This window comes from Leiobunum rupestre, chromosome 5, assembly GCF_980474605.1.
Source record: "Leiobunum rupestre chromosome 5, qqLeiRupe1.1.hap1, whole genome shotgun sequence".
In the NCBI taxonomy this organism is placed as follows: Eukaryota; Metazoa; Arthropoda; class Arachnida; order Opiliones; family Sclerosomatidae; genus Leiobunum; species Leiobunum rupestre.
Window position 1 is genome coordinate 12,065,819 of NC_143388.1, and position 22,145 is coordinate 12,087,963.

At 35.8% G+C, this 22,145-nt stretch overlaps 1 protein-coding gene across 8 annotated transcripts in view; it reads left to right on the top strand.

The window, feature by feature from the left end:
- The window catches only part of Ddr (discoidin domain-containing receptor 2), a 221,474-nt gene that overhangs the window by 189,582 nt on the left and 9,747 nt on the right, over window positions 1-22,145 (top strand). For 7 of the 8 annotated variants that reach the window (XM_090174440.1, XM_090174439.1, XM_090174442.1 and 4 more), the window contains 5 exons: window positions 15,597-15,744; window positions 18,812-19,128; window positions 19,239-19,446; window positions 19,518-19,570; window positions 20,751-20,951. In XM_090174440.1, coding sequence (XP_090030566.1) covers window positions 15,597-15,744; window positions 18,812-19,128; window positions 19,239-19,446; window positions 19,518-19,570; window positions 20,751-20,951 — 927 coding nt within the window. Of the gene's footprint in view, window positions 1-15,596; window positions 15,745-18,811; window positions 19,129-19,238; window positions 19,447-19,517; window positions 19,572-20,750; window positions 20,952-22,145 lie in introns of all 8 variants that reach the window. The other variant, XM_090174441.1, reaches the window with a different exon arrangement.

Consider the following 22,145-nt stretch of genomic DNA (forward strand, 5'->3'; position numbering starts at 1 on the left):
AGCTCTTAAAGCAATTAACGTTAAATTATCTCCTTTGAATTAACACAACTATATATAGATCGTAAAAATACCCGTAAATAAATAACAAAAAACTAACAAAGTGGACCACCCACAGGGTCTACCCTTTAACCCTCTAATCTCGGCTGACTGCGCTAAAACAAGATTTAACCTTTAAAAAAAAACCAGATTAGGCCTTCATAAATTCAATAATAAAAAAAGACTTTATTACCTATTATGCTTACGATGCCTGTCTTAATTTCAGTGAATCTAAGCAGCTATCGGTGGTTCTGTGGTAGAGCGCTCGACTGCCAAGCCGAATGGTCTGGGTTCGAAACCTGGGTGGCGCATTTGTTTTTAATCAATAGAGAAACGCTAAATTAGAATTTCTTCGATGCAATAATTTCAATTTCAATTCTATTTCAATTAAACCAAAATTTCGTACTCTATTAAATACGCTTCCGATAAAGCTGAAGGTCTAATTTTCAATAAGGCGTAACAAGTGTCGGTGGTTCTGTGGTAGAACGTCCACCTGTCAAACAGGAGGTCTCGGGTTCAAATCCCGCCCGATGCGATCGCAAATTGATACTAAGACGAATACCGTGTACAACTGGTGGAAACCCTGCCATTGGACGTTGAGAGGTAGCATTACACTCAGCACTCGGTCCGTCCCAAAGTCATTAAGAAGAAGTTGGAGAGAAAACGCCCATATAAACACAACAGACTCAACATGCACAACCATCAGAACACAAATACAACAAATTCAACACTCACAACCTACGTATAAACACTACATAAACGTAAAACACCAAACCGTCACGACGGTGAGCGAAAAAACACCATCCAAACCAAAACGCAAATGAATCCGTTAACGCTCACCGTCACACGGTGGTTTTGCCAACCCTTCGAGAAACTGCGTACGCAGTGATTACACTTTACACCGAAAATGCGAACGCGTTCGTAGGCCTGACAGACCCACAGACCCACAGACAGACACGCTGGTTGTATAACCCCTCCTAGGGGACTTTGTCCCCTCGGAGAAGTAAAAACAACGAAATCTAAGAGTGCACAAGATAATTTATTTAAAAAGAAAAATAACCCGACCAGTTTCGGACAGCGTTATGTTCCGAAAAACATTAGGTTTTCATCCCATGATTAGTCTAATATTAATAAACTATCAGAGTGCCTTATATGTGAGCAGTCCAGTGCAATTTATAGTGAAATTCTTCACCAATTATTGCATGGCGGTCGCTATTCAGCAGACATCTTTTACAGACATCAGTTTTACTGATATCGGCAGATTTCCGAGTATAGCCAGAGTTCCTACACAGTACTGATGAGCCCCGAAAGGACGAAACCGGTCTACTGTTGGAATCTCTGGCTGAAATTTTGACTCTTGATGTAGTCTAATATTGTTTCCAAATTTAAATAAAGCGGCTTTTTCCCTCATTTTTTTAATCTAAAAGTAAAACTTAACCTTTAGACGAGTTTAAACTGATTAACATTGTAACACTACTAATGTTTTGTAGTATTTTTACTGATTATATCGATAAAAAGTTAAAAACATTAATGACCTTTAAAAAGTAATTGGTTTCTTTTTTTATTTTTCCGATTAGCGGAAATTTTCTGAAAATTTTTCCGCATTTTATTTTTCCGGAAAATTAACAACACTACTTTTAATAAATATTTACATTTAAAGACGATCTCTTTTAATTTGAAAGCTGCTTATTATTGAAGTTTTATATATTCGTATATTTTGGAAATGTCACGAGTATATAAATTAGACGAACTTTGGAACTGTTCCTAATGCGAGTAGTTTATCGCGTCTTACGCTTTAAAATAGCCAAATTCCTTTTGCTCCTAATAGTCGCGTCCTAAATTTCGGATAAACACGAATAAATTGAATGTCGTCGGAGGTTTGATTAGTCGATTTAAGGCTGCCATTCCCTGGCGCCATCGCTATATTAACGTACTATCGTTATTTACATTTTGACCGGCCACGAACTTAAAACGAGCTACCAAAAATTTGAAGTGAATATTTTAATAGCGACGTTCAAAATACCAAAAACGGATGGACGATGCCGGGTAGCCGGTTAATAATTACGCTCGTCCACAATTTGGAGCGCCTACCCATTGTAGGCAATAAAATTTAAACTGCCCGAACATGGCCGCCAGTAAGGGAATTCTCTAGTACGCGTTAATGGTTCGAGTTCGAGCTAAATTGTTTCGTAGTACGTAATCTTGTAGAGTATAAGTGTCTCCTTCAAATTAGCTTTCCAGCGGGACCCGCTCTATATAGATATATATATTCTATATATATAGTTACAAGTAGGTCCCGCGCTCACGCCATCTAGCGGGACCGCCGCTCTTATATATATCGCGTTAACCTAATTGGCAATTTGAATTGCGTTTTCTAATAGGGGTAATCAGAGATTTGCCTGGCCTTTAATTAGGCATGTACCGCCGCGATCCGAACTATACATCAGCCGTCTCCTTTCCCGCTGGTCCCGGTTTCCGAGAGAGTCTCTCCTCCACCGCGTCAGCGACTCCTCGCCTCACTCGCTAGCGCCAAGAATTATTATATCCCTTCGACCGAGAATGACCGTATTCGTGGTTCTCGCGAGCCGGGCTAATCGTCCGATTGATATTGATTGGATAATTCCTGGGCTTTCAAATGGCGGCGAAGGTGATTCGCGGCCGGGGTGCGAGAATCGAAGGGGATAGATGAACTTAAAAGTGCCCTTAAAAGGTAAGGGTTGTTCCTAGCGACGAATCGCTAGACTAGGATTTCCTAATTGGGAACTAGCTGTTGGGCGAATTCTTAGGCCCATAATTTATGAGCTTAGGCTCGAAAGGCTCCAGAGATCAAAGAAGGTTCGCCGGTTTTATTATGCAAATTTCCCTTTTCGTCAATACCAACTTTGGGGCGAAACTTTAATTCTCGCAACTGTAATTAGTCTAGTCGTTTGATTAATTTCCCTGTATCTGCGTGTGAACTTCTAAAGTTCGCTTCGATCTTACGAGTATATTACGATAGATTTGAACCTACGATACGAATTTCAACGAATTGAATTAACACGGCGTACGGAAATGGTTTTTCAATTGATTCGAATGCTACTTAAGCATCCTTTAACTTTAAACTCTCAATTGGTTGATTCTGGATGATGCCTGCTTTAGAATGTACCGTAATAATTGCCGACTTCGAACCAAATCACTAACAAGGGCCAGTAAGGGGAATGGGAGTAGAGTTAATCAATTGTTACGTAAGGTTGCAAAGTTTTATAATTATTTTAACAACAATATCAAATTGATATTGGTTTTTCTCATTTATGTTAGTATGATTAGTCCTCTAGAGGTAAAAATTATAGAAAAGGCTTACATTTTGAAGAATTTTAAAGGTCGTACGATTTATAGTGCTATTACATAACTGAGAGGGCGTCCGACTATTTGTGACGTAATTTAGGGGGTGCGTGTCTTTCAAATTGTTAATCTTCGTTACGAGGAGAATGGGGCGTGGAAAAAATGATTTTATTTTGTTTTACGTAATTTGTGAACAGCCCACAATTGTTTATTATTAATTAATTAATTATTCTTTGAAAGCACTTTTATCTCTTAATAAATCTTAGAATTTAGCTCAATTTCATTTCTACAAAACTTGAAAGTTTAACATACCGTAGATAATTTTATGAAAAATACCAATTCAATATTTTTTTGCATACTTATATTTATATCATCAGTACACCACTTCAATAATACAGCAGGCGAAGCCTAGTAACAAAAGCACCATCTACCGTCAGAAAAAGGAATTGCTTAATAAGTTTTTCTCCCGTTTCTTCAAAACGTGGAAGTTTAACCTACCGTAGATGGCGCCACAATTCTACTTTACCTATTAGGACGTTAAACTCTAATTAACCAGGGTATACCCACTCTGTGGAGAAACGCGTAAGGTAAATGTGCACTCCTATACGTTCCTCTTAGAAGATTTCCAGCGTGGCCTTAACCTCTCTATTATCAACTGAAATGAAACGCAGATTTCTAAAAAAAAAAATCCAACTTTTTCGATGTTCCCCCTGGTCCAATGGGATTTGCTTTAAAGTATCGAGTATCTAAAACCTTACATTTTCCTCTTCACTGTATATAAGCCGATCGCCGTATCACCGAGATTTGACATCTAAAAAATGTGAACTTTGTGAACGCGGCGGCCGTTAGATGGGGGGAGCGTCGAATTTTTGTCAGGGTCAGTAAAACGTGGAATCCGGCGCGGTCTCAAGATGGTATGTGGTAGAACGGCGCTAGTATTCGGCACACGTGCGAAGATATCGAATGTCAACGAGTGCCTAAATCCCGATTGACATGGGCGATGCGCTCGTCTACCGGGGACTATCTAGTAGGGAAGCTTCGTGAGTAGGCTCTCATGCCTGGCTTCGGCGGCCTACGACATCTAACAGACTAAATCTTCCTCCCGTCCTCCCACGGATTCGTGTCGAAGCGCCCCCTACACTTCCTACTCGTGGTGTCAAAATTGCCGCGTCTTCCGCCCTTTGCCTTTGATTGACACGGTGACACTTCTTCACGGTTTTTCGGAAAAAATATGGATTAAAGCGCTTATAGATATTGAATTATTTCAAATGGATTTTTCAAACTAAATTTGACTTCTAGGAATATTTTTGTTGAAGGCGAAAAATATCGCTTTAATCTAAAAGTTACATCGAATCTTTATCGGGATATAAAATATTTTAAAATAAAATTCAAGTAAACATTTATTTGCATTTATTAATTAAAAGTAATTCAACAATTTTTCAAAGAAAATTATACTTCTAGGAATATTTTAGTTGAAGGCGAAAAATATTTCTTTATTTTAAAAGTTATATCGAATCTGAACATAGTTTATAAAATATTGTAAGGTCAATGGAGGTAATTGTGAGCAAGGGGTAAGTGTGATCACCCCTATTATTTCCCCAAATATTGTAAGGTCAATGGAGGTAATTGTGAGCAAGGGGTAAGTGTGATCACCCCTATTATTTCCCCAAATATTGTAAGGTCAATGGAGGTAATTGTGAGCAAGGGGTAAGTGTGATCATCCCTATTATTTCCCCAAATATTGTAAGGTCAATGGAGGTAATTGTGAGCAAGGGGTAAGTGTGATCACCCCTATTATTTCCCCAAATATTGTAAAGTCAATGGAGGTAATTGTGAGCAAGGGGTAAGTGTGATCATCCCTATTATTTCCCCAAATATTGTAAGGTCAATGGAGGTAATTGTGAGCAAGGGGTAAGTGTGATCACCCCTATTATTTCCCCAAATATTGTAAGGTCAATGGAGGTAATTGTGAGCAAGGGGTAAGTGTGATCACCCCTATTATTTCCCCAAATATTGTAAAGTCAATGGAGGTAATTGTGAGCAAGGGGTAAGTGTGATCACCCCTATTATTTCCCCAAATATTGTAAGGTCAATGGAGGTAATTGTGAGCAAGGGGTAAGTGTGATCACCCCTATTATTTCCCCAAATATTGTAAGGTCAATGGAGGTAATTGTGAGCAAGGGGTAAGTGTGATCACCCCTATTATTTCCCCAAATATTGTAAGGTCAATGGAGGTAATTGTGAGCAAGGGGTAAGTGTGATCACCCCTATTATTTCCCCAAATATTGTAAGGTCAATGGAGGTAATTGTGAGCAAGGGGTAAGTGTGATCACCCCTATTATTTCCCCAAATATTGTAAGGTCAATGGAGGTAATTGTGAGCAAGGGGTAAGTGTGATCACCCCTATTATTTCCCCAAATATTGTAAGGTCAATGAAGGTAATTGTGAGCAAGGGGTAAGTGTGATCACCCCTATTATTTCCCCAAATATTGTAAGGTCAATGGAGGTAATTGTGAGCAAGGGGTAAGTGTGATCACCCTATTATTTCCCCAAATATTGTAAGGTCAATGGAGGTAATTGTGAGCAAGGGGTAAGTGTGATCACCCCTATTATTTCCCCAAATATTATTATAATAAAATAATTGAATGGATCTTGAAATATACTTGACTATACCCCTTTCGTATATTTTCCATATTAATTTTAATTAAATTTAGTTTTTAAAAGTTTTAGTTGAAAAAACGTTGTATTCTTGTACTTGTGTTTAGAGAATTTTACTTCTAAGAATATTTTAGTTGAGGGCGAAAAATATTGCTATACTTTAAACGTTATATCGAATCTTAATCTAGTTTATAAAAATTGTATATTATAAATTAAATCAACACTTATCTACGTTTATTCAAAATAATACCAGGATTTTCGAAAAAAAATTGAGTTCTAGGGATATTTTACTTATGGGCGCATATTATAAAACTATTTTAAAAGGTATATCAAATCTTAATCGAGTTCTAAAATATTATAAAATTACATTCAAAATATCGCTTATCTATATTTATAAAAAATAATACACGGGTATTTTCAAATAAAATTCAACTATTAGGCATATTTTATTTAAAGCCGAAAAATATTCCTCTATTTTAAAAGTTAAACCAAATTATTAACGTATCTCTGAAATTTTATTTTATATACTTTTAATCAAATCCGCGAATAGACGAAAATAGAAAGCAACGGGCGAAAATAAACTCTGATCTCTTTTTCATGCTTTGGGTACGAATTGGGTCTAAAGAATATCTGAAGCATGAAGCTCGAGTGTAATTAAACCTTAATTAGTAAAGTATATGGAAACAAAAACCATTACGTTATTTGCAATTAGATTACTCGCTTAACTTTATTCGGTAAACATGAAAGTAATCTTAAGTTAATTACACTCAATTTAAACTTTCGTAAAAGTTTTGAAATACAATATTAAACTTTTAATTTATACCCAGTTTATCTTAAATTAAAAAGTATTTTTGTTGAAATTTCGTTTTATTTTCCATTTATTTTTCGATTCCATTAAATCGTATTATTTTACGCTTTAATATTTAACGAGAATAATGTTTTTTTTTATATAACAGATATTTTCGGAATAAATTTGTTTTTCTGTGTATAATGCATTTTCATTCTGATCAAATATTTATTGGGAGTGCGTTGTTTTGGTCTCTGTTTTGTTTTAAGCGACATAAAAATCCGAAGTTTTGAGGTAGTTTTCCCGTAAGAAAAGGCTTAGTTTAAATAAAATATTATTATTTTATCGAAAAGCTTGCTTTTTCTTCGTATGCAGATATTATTTTATCAAACAGCTTGCTTTTTCTTCGCAAGCAGATACACAATCTTTTATCGCAAAATCTAGGTTCTTGGTAAATATAAAACCAACTTAATGCCCGCAGCTCATAAAATATTCTATAAACAGAGATGATACGAAAATCTCGCGTCGAAAATAAAACCAAAAACATTTACCTTTTGTCCACAAAAAAATACTAGAATTTTAATAATGAAGAAATTTTTTTTAAATTTTAGTACAGTCGTCTAAGGTAAAATAAATCAAGCATTTATATTTATACATAGGGAGAATGACCAAAATGAGATGATCGGCTTACCCCGTCACGAAAAACGTCACCCGCGCCTGTTTCATCTCGTTTAGGGAACCAATGAGATACCAAGCCGATTTGATTGACACTTAAGGGGAGGATTTTGAAAATTACTAAAATCGTCTCAACTTATTTAATCTCCCAAAGTAAAAATCAATACATTATCGGCCGGACTTAATTATCTAATTTTTAAATAATATTTGTGATGACATAAAGTTATTTTCAGTATTCTAATTTTTATCGGTTTTTAAACCACTTTTAAGCATAATATGTAATGCTAGACAAGTTGGGAGGATTTTGATAAATACTAAAAAATGTTTCAACACATTTATACTCACATTTAATCTCCCTAAAAATAAATAAATACATTCTCGGTCGGACTTAATTAAATACTTTTTAAATAATATTCGTGATCGTACAAAGTTATTTTCAGTATTCTAATTTTGATCTGTTTTTAAACAACTTTTAAGCATAATATGTAATGCTAGCAAAGTTGAAACGACCTGGAATTTAACCTTTCGTGGTTTATTTCCTTTTAGAAAGCTTTTAACCTAGGAAACGAGAACATTTCGTAGGTCTTTATACTATTAGGTCTAGGCTAGACTTCCTGCTTTGGTGTAGAAAGCGCAGACAGCTGTCCAAACAAGAAGGTTCACCCCTATGAATAAGCCGTTGAGAAGCAGTCTAAACTCCGCGATGGGGGCACTTCTCTCTCTCTCCCAAAGCAGACAGACTTCTTTTTCTTTTGGCGGGCCAGATTGGAATGTTCTCCTCTTTGCTCGTTGAGAAATTGGGATCATTTCCCTCTCCTCCTTTTCCCAAAAATAAAGATTTTAGCCCTCTTCTCAAATCCGATCGGAAGGTTCCTACGAGCAAACAGACATTTCTTCCATTGTCAATTTATTTTGAAGGTCCAACTGAGGGTCTGTTCGGACTACTGACCTTCAACCTCCCAATAAACTATTGTCTGTTTAAATTTTAGAAGAATATAATGTTAGTGGAAAATCTCGTTCGGTTTTATTTGCAAATATTTTCTTTAAAAGTAAATAAATTATTTAGAAATTTTAATTAACCAGTTAGATAGCTATATAATAATAATAATAATAATAATAATAATAATAATAATAATAATAATAATAATAATAATAATAATAATAATAATAATAATAATAATAATAATAATAATAATAATAATAATAATAATAATAATAATAATAATAATAATAATAATAATAATAATAATAATAATAATAATAATAATAATAATAATAATAATAATAATAATATTTATTTTGCAACACAAAGTTTGCAGGCAATCACCGAGGCAAAGCCTATACAGGGTGGTTACCAAAACAGTACAAACAATTAAAATAAATAATTTAAAAAAACAAATACACAATATAAATTATACCAGATCGCATCACAAAATATTAAGCGGTTAATTTTTTATAAAAAATAAATTTCGGGAAATTGAAAAGCACGCGTCCACTGCGACCCCTGGTGAGAAACCAGTGGGACACTCCCTGCTTGATTAAAATTGAAAAAATATATAAAAGCACGCGCTGTTGGAGACGTGAAAGATATTAGCTGAAAACTATTCGTGAGTTCTGAACCGTTCAACCAGTCCCCATGCGCACTATTCGGCAAAAAAATTCTAGAACTACCCAAATGCAAACTATTCGCAGACAAGAACCTCTTGTTGAACCGTTAGGAACCGTTCTAAATGGTACCTGCTCAAGAGCAAGTACTGGTCGGAACTCAAGGTTGAAATCTCTAAAATTCGTCTGCACATCGGGCTGCGTACGTCAAATCGTACGAATCACAACTATTCGTACAAAAGTTCTGAACTATCCAGAACTTTTGCGTGACGTTACAGCTCAGTCCTAGGCCGTTCTCTTAACGGTTCAGAACTCACGAATAGTTTTCAGCTATTAGGTCTTTTTTTATTTTATTCCAGTTATACGAGACCTAAGCCTAAATGGCGCTATTTCAAAAGTTGGGCTAGTTCGAAAATCGCTCACTGTTGTCGCGCTGGCGCTGGCGTTATACCCTATAATGGCGGTGAAAATTCAAACCCAAATACTTGGCGTTATTTTGAGTTTCAACTTTTTGGGCCAAAAACTATTTTTTCAAGACAAAATAAGGTTCGTGTAAGTATATAGAACATCTTGTTGATCTGTTGATACGCAAATAAGGCGATATTTCGAAAATCTTGGCCGTTCCCCTTTAAGTGCGCCTTTTGGTAATACGATAAAGAGAAGCTGGAATTTAGTAGCTTTATTTTAATCCACGCAAACTAAACAAGACAAGGTTTTCTTTAACGCCAGCGCGTTTGTTTCGTTAATGGAGGAAGTCTTTTTTTCGCCTCCGTGAAAGTAAACTTCTAAGGTTCAGTTTGTTGAAATCAAGACAGCTGCTTGCCAAATTTTTATCTTTCGGCTCTTGATTTGCTCACAGGTTTCTTTCGAAAGTCTCCGAGGAAGAAACGTTCCTTGTGTATATAAGGGCGCGATTGCCAGGGTCGATTCTATATACAGAAAGCGAAAGAAGGAGAGACATCCGGTATTGGTTCTTCGAAACGTACACAAACAGAGGTTGTGTACACAATCTCGGCCTCCTTCACAGAGGTCTCTCCTCGTGCCACGACGTGTTTATGTCTTTTTTCCCACGTGCTCTCGCTTTTATTTCGCCGCTTAATTCATATATAAACGTGGCCACCATATCCTATTTTGGTAATTCACTCAGGTCGACAAGCGTCCTACATAATGGACGGAACTGTTCACATTTTATACCGAAAGATGCTTTGAAATCCAAGTTTCAAGTAGGTTTGTTTTTGCTGCAAAATGTGGAAAGCAGAGAGCTGTACTCTTCTGTACACCGCATACCACAGCTATAGCAGTAACATAGCATTGATAACCTTGTTAGTAACTTATAAGGAAAATTACTTAGGTCTTCGTGTTAGGGAATCCGACAATAGTTGATTTTATAAAATAAAAAGTGGTCTTGCCCAACTGGTTAAAATGTTGCTCTTACGTCACAAGACACGGCTTTATTAGAATATTCTTCGCACTAGCTTTTTGCACGCGCGCTAGAAAAACCTTTAATCCTCGCGACTGAAGCGCGCGCTTGTAGGCTTGTGAAAGTAAGAGACTGTGACGTAAGAGCAACATTTAAACAAGAAGGCCACGTTAGTTTATAAAAAGAACTATTGACATACTGTATGACATTATCTTTCCTCTTAAAAAAATTGGGTTTTGCATCAATAGGCCGATAAAAATATTTCACCTAAGTTGTTCTCTTTCCCTAACTACTAGAGGATTTCGGAAAGGGGGTAGGAAGGGGAAGTAAGTCTGTGACGTATGTTCAACAGCAGTGCCATCTATGTACAGATATCAAAACTATAAAAAACGTTAAAAACAAATTTCGTCTGCTGCAGTATTTTTGTGGGAAACATAAGCGTTAGCAAGAATCGTGGCTTTACGCGAAAGTTTCTTATGATTAACACGTAAATTATAAGTTAAAAATATCAAATGCATCGTCTAATTGGAATTGGAGGATCTGTTTGCTGTTTTATATAAATGCTTTTTAATTTACATTTATCAAAAACATTAACAAACCGTTTCTTTGGAGAATCCATCACTTCAAACTTGCTGATTTGCGAATTGCGAATTCGTTAGACTGCAAAAAAAATCGTCGAAATTGGCCGTAAATTCCAACCAATCAGAGAAATCCTCTTTTTCGCAGGTTTACGCGAAGGGAAGTAATGATGGGAAGTCTCCTCGTAGGATAATATTTTTATCGACCTATTGAGGTGTGGCGTAGTTTGTAATTTGAATCAATTTGATATTTTTTGACGAGTGAGATTTAACATCGCTTTTTCTTTCAAACAATTTGGATCAACCGACAATTGAGATTTGACATTTCTTTCTTTTAAACAATTTGGATCAACCGACAATTGAGATTTGACATTTCTTAATTCTTTAAAAACAATTTGGATTAACCGACAATTGAGATTTGGCATTTATTTCTTTAAAACAATGTGGATTAACCGACAATTGAGATTTGACATTTCTTTCTTTAAAACAATTTGGATTAACCAATAATTGAGATTTGACATTTCTTTCTTTAAAACAATTTGGATTAACCGACAATTGAGATTTGACATTTCTTTCTTTAAAACAATTTGGATTAACCAATAATTGAGATTTGGCATTTCTTTCTTTAAAACAATTTGGATTAACCGACAATTGAGATTTGACATTTCTTTCTTTAAAACAATTTGGATTAACCGACAATTGAGATTTGACATTTCTTTCTTTAAAACAATTTGGATTAACCAACAATTGAGATTTGTCATTTTTTCTTTAAAACAATTTGGATTAACCGACAATTGAGGTTTGGAATTTCTTTCTTTTAAACAATTTGGATCAACCGACAATTGATATTTGACATTTCTTAATTCTTTAAAACAATTTGGATTAACCGACAATTGAGATTTGGCATTTATTTCTTTAAAACAATGTGGATTAACCGACAATTGAGATTTGGCATTTATTTCTTTAAAACAATTTGGATTAACCGACAATTGAGATTTGGCATTTATTTCTTTAAAACAATGTGGATTAACCGACAATTGAGATTTGACATTTCTTTCTTTAAAACAATTTGGATTAACCAACAATTGAGATTTGTCATTTTTTCTTTAAAACAATTTGGATTAACCGACAATTGAGATTTGGAATTTCTTTCTTTTAAACAATTTGGATCAACCGACAATTGAGATTTGACATTTCTTTCTTTAAAACAATTTGGATTAACCGACAATTGAGATTTGACATTTCTTTCTTTAAAACAATTTGGATTAACCAACAATTGAGATTTGTCATTTTTTCTTTAAAACAATTTGGATTAACCGACAATTGAGATTTGGAATTTCTTTCTTTTAAACAATTTGGATCAACCGACAATTGAGATTTGACATTTCTTAATTCTTTAAAAACAATTTGGATTAACCGACAATTGAGATTTGGCATTTATTTCTTTAAAACAATGTGGATTAACCGACAATTGAGATTTGACATTTCTTTCTTTAAAACAATTTGGATTAACCAATAATTGAGATTTGACATTTCTTCTTTAAAAAAATTTGAATTAACCGACAATTGAGTTTTGAATTTTTTTTTAAACAATTTGGATCAACCGACAATTGAGATTTGCCATGTCTTTCTTTAAAACAATTTGGATTAATTGACAATTGAGATTTGGCATTTCTTTCTTTAAAACAATTTGGATCAACCGACAATTGAGGTTTGACATTTCTTTCTTTAAAACAATTTGGATTAACCGACAATTGAGATTTGACATGTCTTTCTTTAAAACAATTTGGATTAACCGACAATTGAGGTTTGACATTTCTTTCTTTAAAACAATTTGGATTAACCGACAATTGAGGTTTGACATTTCTTTCTTTAAATCAATTTGAATTTAAGCTTTTGTACGAGTTTTAATTGACCAAATCTGTCAACTAAGACATTTAATTGTTTATAAACTGGTGATTGCATTGCAATATATTAGCTGTATATAGGTACTATACATGATAAACCGTCTATTTTTTCAAGCTGACGGTTTTCCTCTAAAAAATCATAGAGGAACTTGATTCAGTTTCTGTAAATTCGTTTTGGAGTGAGGTGGAGGAGGCTGGCACCATCCTGGAAAGCCCATAGATCTAAAGGGCTTTCCAAGTTGGAGGCTTCCACCTGTAGTCCCCGGGGGAATAAATGTCGTTTCAACTATAGGCTGGTCTCCAAACAATGCCGCCATGCAGTAGGAATCCCGGAGAAATCCAAGCGCCACCCTCTCTCGTTTCAAATCCTGGGCTCTCTTTCTTACTCAGAAGTCGAAGATATTCTATAGCCTAAACTGAAATTGTCTTTCGATCCTTGGGCGATGGGAAATTTTCCCTCAACCATATTTCCTATCCTATTACCCGGAACAGTCGCGTTCGGACCACTCATATTACGCCTATTACGCTGCTCTCTATCGGGGTTGTAGAGAGATGGTTCGATCACTTAGATTTTTTATTTGGCGAAATATTTTTCTACCGCGGATGGCGCTAGTGACGCTAACAGGGTTGCCACACGCCAGGGAAAACAGGGAAATCAGAGAAAAGTCAGGGAATTTAAAAATGGGCCTAAAAAGTCAGGGAAATGTCAGGGAATTTTAAGAATTGGTAAAAATTCAGGGAAAAGTCAGGGAATTCAATTTTATCTGGGCCCTTTTTGAAGGTAATTTAACTCTAGATGTATGACAAATTATCATTTATTTTCTTGAATGTTTGGCTAATTTTTTCAACATTGCAATAACCTTTTTACTGAAATATAAGTCCATCTAAATTTATTAACTTCCGATAAAAGTAAAATATAAAAGAAAATTTTGGCCTTAATAAGTCAGGGAAAATCTCTTAAAATGGTCAGGGAAAACAGGGAATAGTCAGGGAATTTGAATCTGAAAATGTTGTGGCAACCCAGGCTAAGTAGCCCCTACCGATATTTTGTGGGCTTTACCTCATTACGCTGGAGTACCTACGGAAAGGGAACACTACCAAGTTTTCGTGTCGATCGATCTCGGTTCTTTATGATCTCTAAATTAGTTCATTTTCGCTTTGTTATAAATTCATTAACAATTTAATTTTTGAAAATTGCGAACAATCTAAGCAAACCTAAGCTAATTAAGAGCCAAAATGCAAAACTACGGTCAGTGTTATTCCTTTATTAATTCTAGTACAAAATTTGTATTTCAGTTCAAATAAATATCTGAGCAACTGAAATTTAATGTTCGCTAATTATAAATATTAAAAAAATAAATTTCCTTAAAATTCACACGTGTAAAAACGAAACAAAAATAAAGTGATCCCAGTTAGCTTGTAAAATTAAAATTTCCCGCCATCTCCTATAAATTAGGCTGCACCTCAGTACTTCTATGCATTGGCGGAATGCCCATAAGTATCTGAAGGGGCTACATAGAGTCGGGCGCGCCATCTATTTGCCACTTTTTCTTTAGCCAAACTCTCCTATGGTAGAATTGCTCAGTGATCGAACCATCTCTTTACAACCCTGTGTCTATTTAGAAATACTGCATTTTTTCATTAGTCACTCGAGTCCTGATAAGTTACCACGCGCATTTGTTAAGAACGTATTTACTCAACAACTATTAGCTGATTGTTGAAACTTAATTTGGAGCACTTAGCTGTACAGACATTAAGAAAAACAATGGAGAGACGTTAGAAGACATATTGCCGCTATCCGTCTGCGTTTGATGGGAAAAGGGCTGACTAAAACCTGACTCATCACATTCTGAGAAATTTAGCAATGGATAGGCTATAAGTACTTACGCTAGCGAAAAGGGATCTGCTGCTTTCAAAGTTGGCTTCTCTTAATTAAATTTCCAAGATTTCAACTAACTGCGTTGTTTATGATGTATTTATTTCGTTTGTTTACTGACTACTTAATCGTTAGGTCTAAATGTCAACGATGCTCAACCGAAAGTCTGTGTCCTTGTAAATGTCTTAATCCTTGTTCGTCTCTAGAAAATTTCAATCAGCTGAAATGAATTTATACGGTTTCTGTTTATTCGAAACAAACAAAACGTTTTTTCCGTGACTCTTAGCGATATTTTAATTAAAATAAACTTAATCCTACGAATTAAGACAATTCTTACGGGATTACAAAGTCATCACGTCAAAGGATTTTGTTCTTTGGCTAATTGCCAGAATTAATCAAACTTAGAAGCGCTAAAAAAAATAACGTAGGTTTAATTCGAGGACGAAAATCCTTCTTAAGTAATTGATCTGGCTTCCTAAATTGGAGTATTAATTTTCTTTTTGAAATGGACCTTTTTGTAGAACAGATTAGGGCACAAAATGGGTATTTAGCGGGAATAATTACCTTTATTACTGTTCTATTATTCTGAAATTCAACAATTGTTTTTTTTTATATTATTCTGAGTTTTGTTCCCAATAAGGCAATAGCCAACTATATATATTAAGTAAAATATTTATTGAAATATAGAAAATAACTGGTAATTTATCTAAAAATTATTATATTTTCGTAATAGGTTTTGGAAGGGAATATCAACACATACACAATTGTAAAAAGGACCTTGGAGCCTCCTGTGATCGCGTCCAAAATCCGATTTGTTCCGTACAGCACACACGCCAGAACTGTGTGCATGAGAGTGGAAATCTACGGATGTCTATGGAAAGGTAAACAAATCTTTTAACATTCTTTGGTAACCACTTTTTTCAAATGAAGAATTCATTGTGCAATTACATTTCCGTTGAAATTAACCCATTAAAATTAAAAAATACAAATTATGTAAATCGTTGTTCCCAAATTCAGTATAATAAGACATGTTACATAAATAGGTGTTTCCTGATTATCATAATTCTCGCATTAGGATGATAAAAACAAGTTACTTAAATCGTTGCTCCCTAATTCGTAATAATGACATTACGATTATACAATGACAAGTTACATAATTAGGCGTTCCCTAATTATCATACTTACCTCATTGAGATAATAAAAATCAAGTTACATATATTGTTATTCCCTGATTCATAATTATAACATTAGGAGATTGTAAAATACATGTTACGTAAAATAAGTTTTACCAGATTATCATAATATTCGCATTATTATTATAAAAAACAAGTTACATACACCGTTATTCTCCGTTTATCAGAACTATCCTTTTAAGATAATAAAATACAAATTTCGTCATAATGACCTTATTAACCTTCATACTTTCAATGATAATTGGTAAATAATGGTACTTTTGCTTATTTTATGGTAATTGATAATAAAGTTTTAACGCAGGATCACCAGAAAACGTTATATTTAATAAAAAGTTTGATTGAATATCGATATGGACGTAAAATAATGTTCGCGAGTAAACTGCACCTTGGCAATATCTAAAGGTCAATTGGGTTTTCTCCCGTCCGTAGGCGACAACTTACCACTTAACTCGGATGGAACTTTACCCTTCCAAGTTAATCAGTCTACCTAACGCATTTCTCTTTCAATTCGTTCCTCTGAAGGGCAGACTTTTTCCCTGCAGGGCCCACTTTTTCTCTCGCCACTCTTGATCGTGACTGGAACTGGATAAGTGCTCCGTCCAGCCTCGCGTCTTTCGGGGCGCTACGTTTCTCCTTTGATACGTTAATTGCCCGGCTCCATTTATAACAAGGAAAGAGTAGATTGGAGCGAGAATTGAATGGGATTTTTACGTCGGTTTGATTCCTTATTGATCGGAAGCCGGTTTTTTATTCCTTTTTCAAAAAAAAGGTAGCCAACGGTTTAAACGAGGCTCGGAGTAAAGTAAAACAACACGGAATGGCTTTTAAGGCGATCGAAGGAGTTTAAAAGGTCTCGGGTTATTTGGCCTTTAGCAGAGCCAGCCGCTGTGCAGTGCTCCGTGTTCTTCCGCGAGGTAAAGAAAAGATTCACTGTATGCCCTTTATCTTTTTCGGATACTTCTATCGTATCGAAGAAGCTCGGGTTAAAAGGAGAAAGGGCATTTGTGTCTTCGATGATTGCTTCAAACAAGACACGAATTAAGTTTGGCCAAGATCAATCGTGCACTTTTGCTACTAAGTGAGTTTTGACCTCCATTTCACTCGTTAGAAAAGTGCAGCCTAGTTACAATTACTAATTTTTTGACGAAAATAACTTCAGGTGTATCAATACACTTTGAAGCGTTATTAACATTGACTCTAGCTGTATGAAAAAATTAATGTTCTCAAAGCCAAAACTAAAATTATACCTGCGATCTAGAAAGCTTAAGATTTCGAAATCGTTAAATATCATGTGGTGGTAACAGGATTTTAATATGTGTGTACTATTATTTTTCCCAAAAAATGGGCCCTATCTTAGACTCTTACTAATTTTATAAAAGCTACATGACCTTGCTTTGAGGCCGCACCAATTAACTGAACATAGCCTGCCCTGGCGCTGCCAATGCCAATATCGAGAAGGAAGATTTTTCAAACGACATTTTAAAATATTCCTAATTTTACTGGCAAAGTTTTGAAATTGTGATAACACGTACGTGTGTTTTTAAAACCAATATGAAAACCAACAAATTCGAACTTCATAATTACTTAACTCGCAAGTTAAATAACACGAAAATACTTTTTTGACTTTCCTGTCCACCATTTAGTAACGCAGAGTAGCCACTTGAAAGAGCCCAGCCCCGAAATTACATACATACTCTGACCCTCAATTATTATACCACCATTAACCTTAAAATGAATAAACTGCAATCTAAATGAAGACTATTTTTAATAAGAAAACTAACCATACTAAATGATAAATACTTAATTGCTAGTGTGCCTTATATGGATTATTTGGTTTCCTCTCTCACTTCCTGTAACATTTAGTAACATTTTGACACTAGACTAAGTGCGTTCGAGGGGCAGCTCACTCCAGTGATTATTAGGACACCCTCGTATGATTTAAATCATGATAAGATTAGACTAAAATTAAATCTGTAGCTTTGGCTTTACAACGATTAAAAATGATTAAATCGTGATTAAATTTTTAATCATGATTATTAGGATACCCTAAACCTAACAAGGAGACGACCCGGGGTGTAACTCACCGATTTGGTTCAATCTCGGGGGTTTGGTAGACCTTCATGTTACTTGAAACACCCTAAAGGGAAATGTCTCCATAGGCAACCGTTTTGCCATGGCAACCAAAAATATTTTTGACAATACAAAATGGAAATTTTCCTATTGAATATAACATGGGAATCTGACCAAATGTAAGGGTACCCCTGTAAATATTTTAATCAACTTCGAACTTTTTCATTATTTTCCTATTTATATTTTCTATTTTTAGCATTTTCAAAAATTAAAATTTTTTACAGGGGGGGTACCCTTAATATTGGGCAGATTCCCATGTTATTTTCTATGGGAAAATTTCCATTTTGTGTTGTCAAAAACATTTTTGGTTGCCATGGCAAAACGGTTGCCTATGGAGACATTTCCCTTTAGGGTGTTTCAAGTAACATGAAGGTCTACCAATCCCCCGAGTTTGAACGAAATCGGTGTGTAACACCTCGGGTCGTCTCCTTGTAAGTGATCTGCACCTCTCCTATCCCCAAAAATATCAGTTGACAATCCATCACGAAATAATACTTGTCGCCTGCGGAATTTGGTTAACAGTTAATTTTAAACTCATAATGTTTGTCGATGTTAAATCAATGAGATGTCAGGATGACAGTTTAAACTGTAATATTGATTTGCTGGCGCTTTGACTCTCTCGCAGACGGAATAGTGAGCTACGCCATGCCTCAGGGAGAACGACGAGGAATTGATCTTGACCTGGCCGACATGACTTACGACGGCGTGAAGGACGACAGCTACTTGCACGGAGGCTTGGGGCAACTGACCGACGGCCAGAAGGGAGACGAGAACTTCCGGCAAGATGTATCCAATTTGGGCAAAGGCTACGAGTGGGTGGGCTGGAAGAACGATTCGTCGACCCATTCTCGCCCCATCGAAATTACCTTCACCTTTGACACGGTCCGGAACTTCTCCGCCATTTATCTTTACTGCAATAACATGCACACCAAGGACGTTCAGGTTGGGATGGCGAATACCGTCGTGTCAGCTACCTTCTCTATTAAAGAAGCTGACCGTATCGAGAGTGACATTATTATTGACCACACTAATTTCCTTTCGCGTTTTCTTAGGTATTTTCCCAAGCTCGGATATGGTTCAGTACCGGGGGAAAGTATTTCACCAGCGAGCCCATCCACTTCACCTACCTACCGGACATGTATTTCGAGAAAGCTCGTAACGTCACCATCTATCTTCACCATCGGATAGGACGATTCGTTAAAGTCGAACTAGCTTTCGCCGCTAAATGGATGCTTATCAGCGAGGTTTCTTTCAATTCTTGTAAGTTGTTAGACGCTCAAGTGAAGAACGATTCGAGATATTTTGTCTGACTCTTCCGTTTTGCATTCTAGTTCCTGCCGTTGGAAACTTCACGGAAGAAGAGGCACCAGCGGCGCCACCAATAGGTAATGAAAATGGATTAGTTTGAGGACAGATGGCTAGGAAAGAATATCGTAGTTATACTTGTCACTGCTTAAATTAAGATATTACTGATTAGAAATATTTGTAGATCTTTTGTGCTATGCCCATTATTTTTGATTTATTACGAAATACATCAATTACAATACAGCAATATGTATCTGAACGATTACAGTAGGTATCTGGAATATTCTAGTATGCCCCTGGACGATTCTAGTATGGCCCTGGACGATTCTAGTATGCCCCTGGAGGAATCTAGTATGCCAATGAAGGAATCTAGTATGCCAATGAAGGAATCTAGTATGCCCCGGAAGGAATCTAGTATGCCCTGAAGGAATCTAGTATGCCCCTGAAGGAATCTAGTATGCCCCGGAAGGAATCTAGTATGCCCCGGAAGGAATCTAGTATGCCCCGGAAGGAATCTAGTATGCCCCGGAAGGAATCTAGTATGCCCCGGAAGGAATCTAGTATGCCCCGGAAGGAATCTAGTATGCCCCGGAAGGAATCTAGTATGTCCCGGAAGGAATCTAGTATGCCCCGGAAGGAATCTAGTATGCCCCGGAAGGAATCTAGTATGCCCCGGAAGGAATCTAGTATGCCCCTAAAGGAATCTAGTATGCCCCTAAAGGAATCTAGTATGCCCCGGAAGGAATCTAGTATGCCCCGGAAGGAATCTAGTATTCCCCGGAAGGAATATAGTATTCCCCGGAAGGAATATAGTATGCCCCGGAAGGAATCTAGTATGCCCCGGAAGGAATCTAGTATGCCCAGGAAGGAATCTAGTATGCCCCGGAAGGAATCTAGGATGCCCCTGAAGGAATCTAGGATGCCCCTGAAGGAATCTAGTATGCCACTGAAGGAATCTAGTATGCCCCGGAAGGAATCTAGTATGCCCCGGAAGGAATCTAGTATGCCCCGGAAGGAATCTAGTATGCTCTTGGATGGTTAACAAAATGTCCACGGACGGTTAACAATGTCCACGGACGGTTAACAATAGGTTCATGTTTGTTTACATAATGTAAGTGGGCGATTACAATGTTCGTCTTCGGACGTTAGCTATAAGAATAGCATGACAATTATTCATTTGATAATCTTTCCAGCGCCTTAACCGCAATTAAATTAAACTTCTATTTGAATTTTCACGCTATTTTCTTCTTTTTAATGCGGATGGTCTAGTGAGTACCGCTATGAGCGAAGACAGTCTATCCAACCAGTACGTGGGTCTCGTCATCGGGGTGTTGGCGGCCGTCATCCTACTTCTCATCATTGTCATATTTATCATCATTGCCCGCAACAAACGCAGAAAGCATAGCACTCCCCATACCATTTTGAAACCAGTTGAAAACAGAGTGACGATTAACATGAAGGTATGACGAAAATCACTTTTTTTTTCATTTCCAATTTAATTTGAGTACGGTATTCTGGTCGTGTACTTGTTCCATTTTAAAATACAAATTTTATTAATTTTCTTTTATTATGGAATAAATGTACTCTTATCTACGTAAAAAAAATACTTTTAACGGGCTTAATATGTTGGAAGTCACTTTAAAATTGTACTTTCGAAATGCACTTTGGCATTTTTAGTGGAAGCGCCTTAAATGTCATTCTCTTAATATTAAATTTTATATGGAAATTTCGACTCGAGCTAAAAAATATAATGGTCTTCCAACCAAACAGAAGCAAGATGTGCCTTAAGAGCGCCAAATCCTTCCGAGGATTATATACACGTAGTTCTTTATTTTGGGCCCACTTAGATTTTTCACTGGGCCACTTTTATCGGAGCATGCTTTTTCAACTCCCGCTACCCATTTATTTTTTCCGTTCATATTTCATTTTCTGATTCGATTAGCTACTGTCCTATCTTTTATTTCGCTCGCATTCGCCTTTTACATTTCAGTTCTCACCAACATTTTTTATTTCCGAAGGGAAGGAAATGAGACTATAATTTTCCTCCCCTTCGCAACCCTTCCATCGTTTTCTTTTCGCTTCCTTTATTTTGGCTTTGCTCTAAACGATACCAACATTTTCTTACAAATGTTTTGATGCTTTTCAAGTCTTAAGAGACAGACTTAGGTATATTGTCCGACTTGGTAAAAACCCGTTATTGATGAATAACTTTTACCTGAAGAAAATCAGTACCTATGCGTAATACTTTCGTATAGCAACATCAGACTTATTACTTATGGCTTTATCATTTATTACTACCGAAGAAAGTAATTAGCTAATTACCCAAAAATTATTTAAATTAAATATTCAAACATAATTGATGTTTTACGAAAATAAAAGTTCCTTTTCCTTTAAATATTAACGTGGCACGTCGCAAAAATTTCAAAATAATTAATGTTTTCTAACGATGATGATATTAATCCTCGCTTATCATTAGATTATCAAGTTCCAGATCTTTTTTAGAAAGGTTTTATATCCCCTTGTAAGATACGTTAATTTATTACCCCATAGAAATACAGCATTGCTAACTTTAGCATATTCATGAACTTTAAAAATTAATTTTAATACCATGGACTCTAAAAATTATCTAATAATATGGAGTCTACAAATTATAA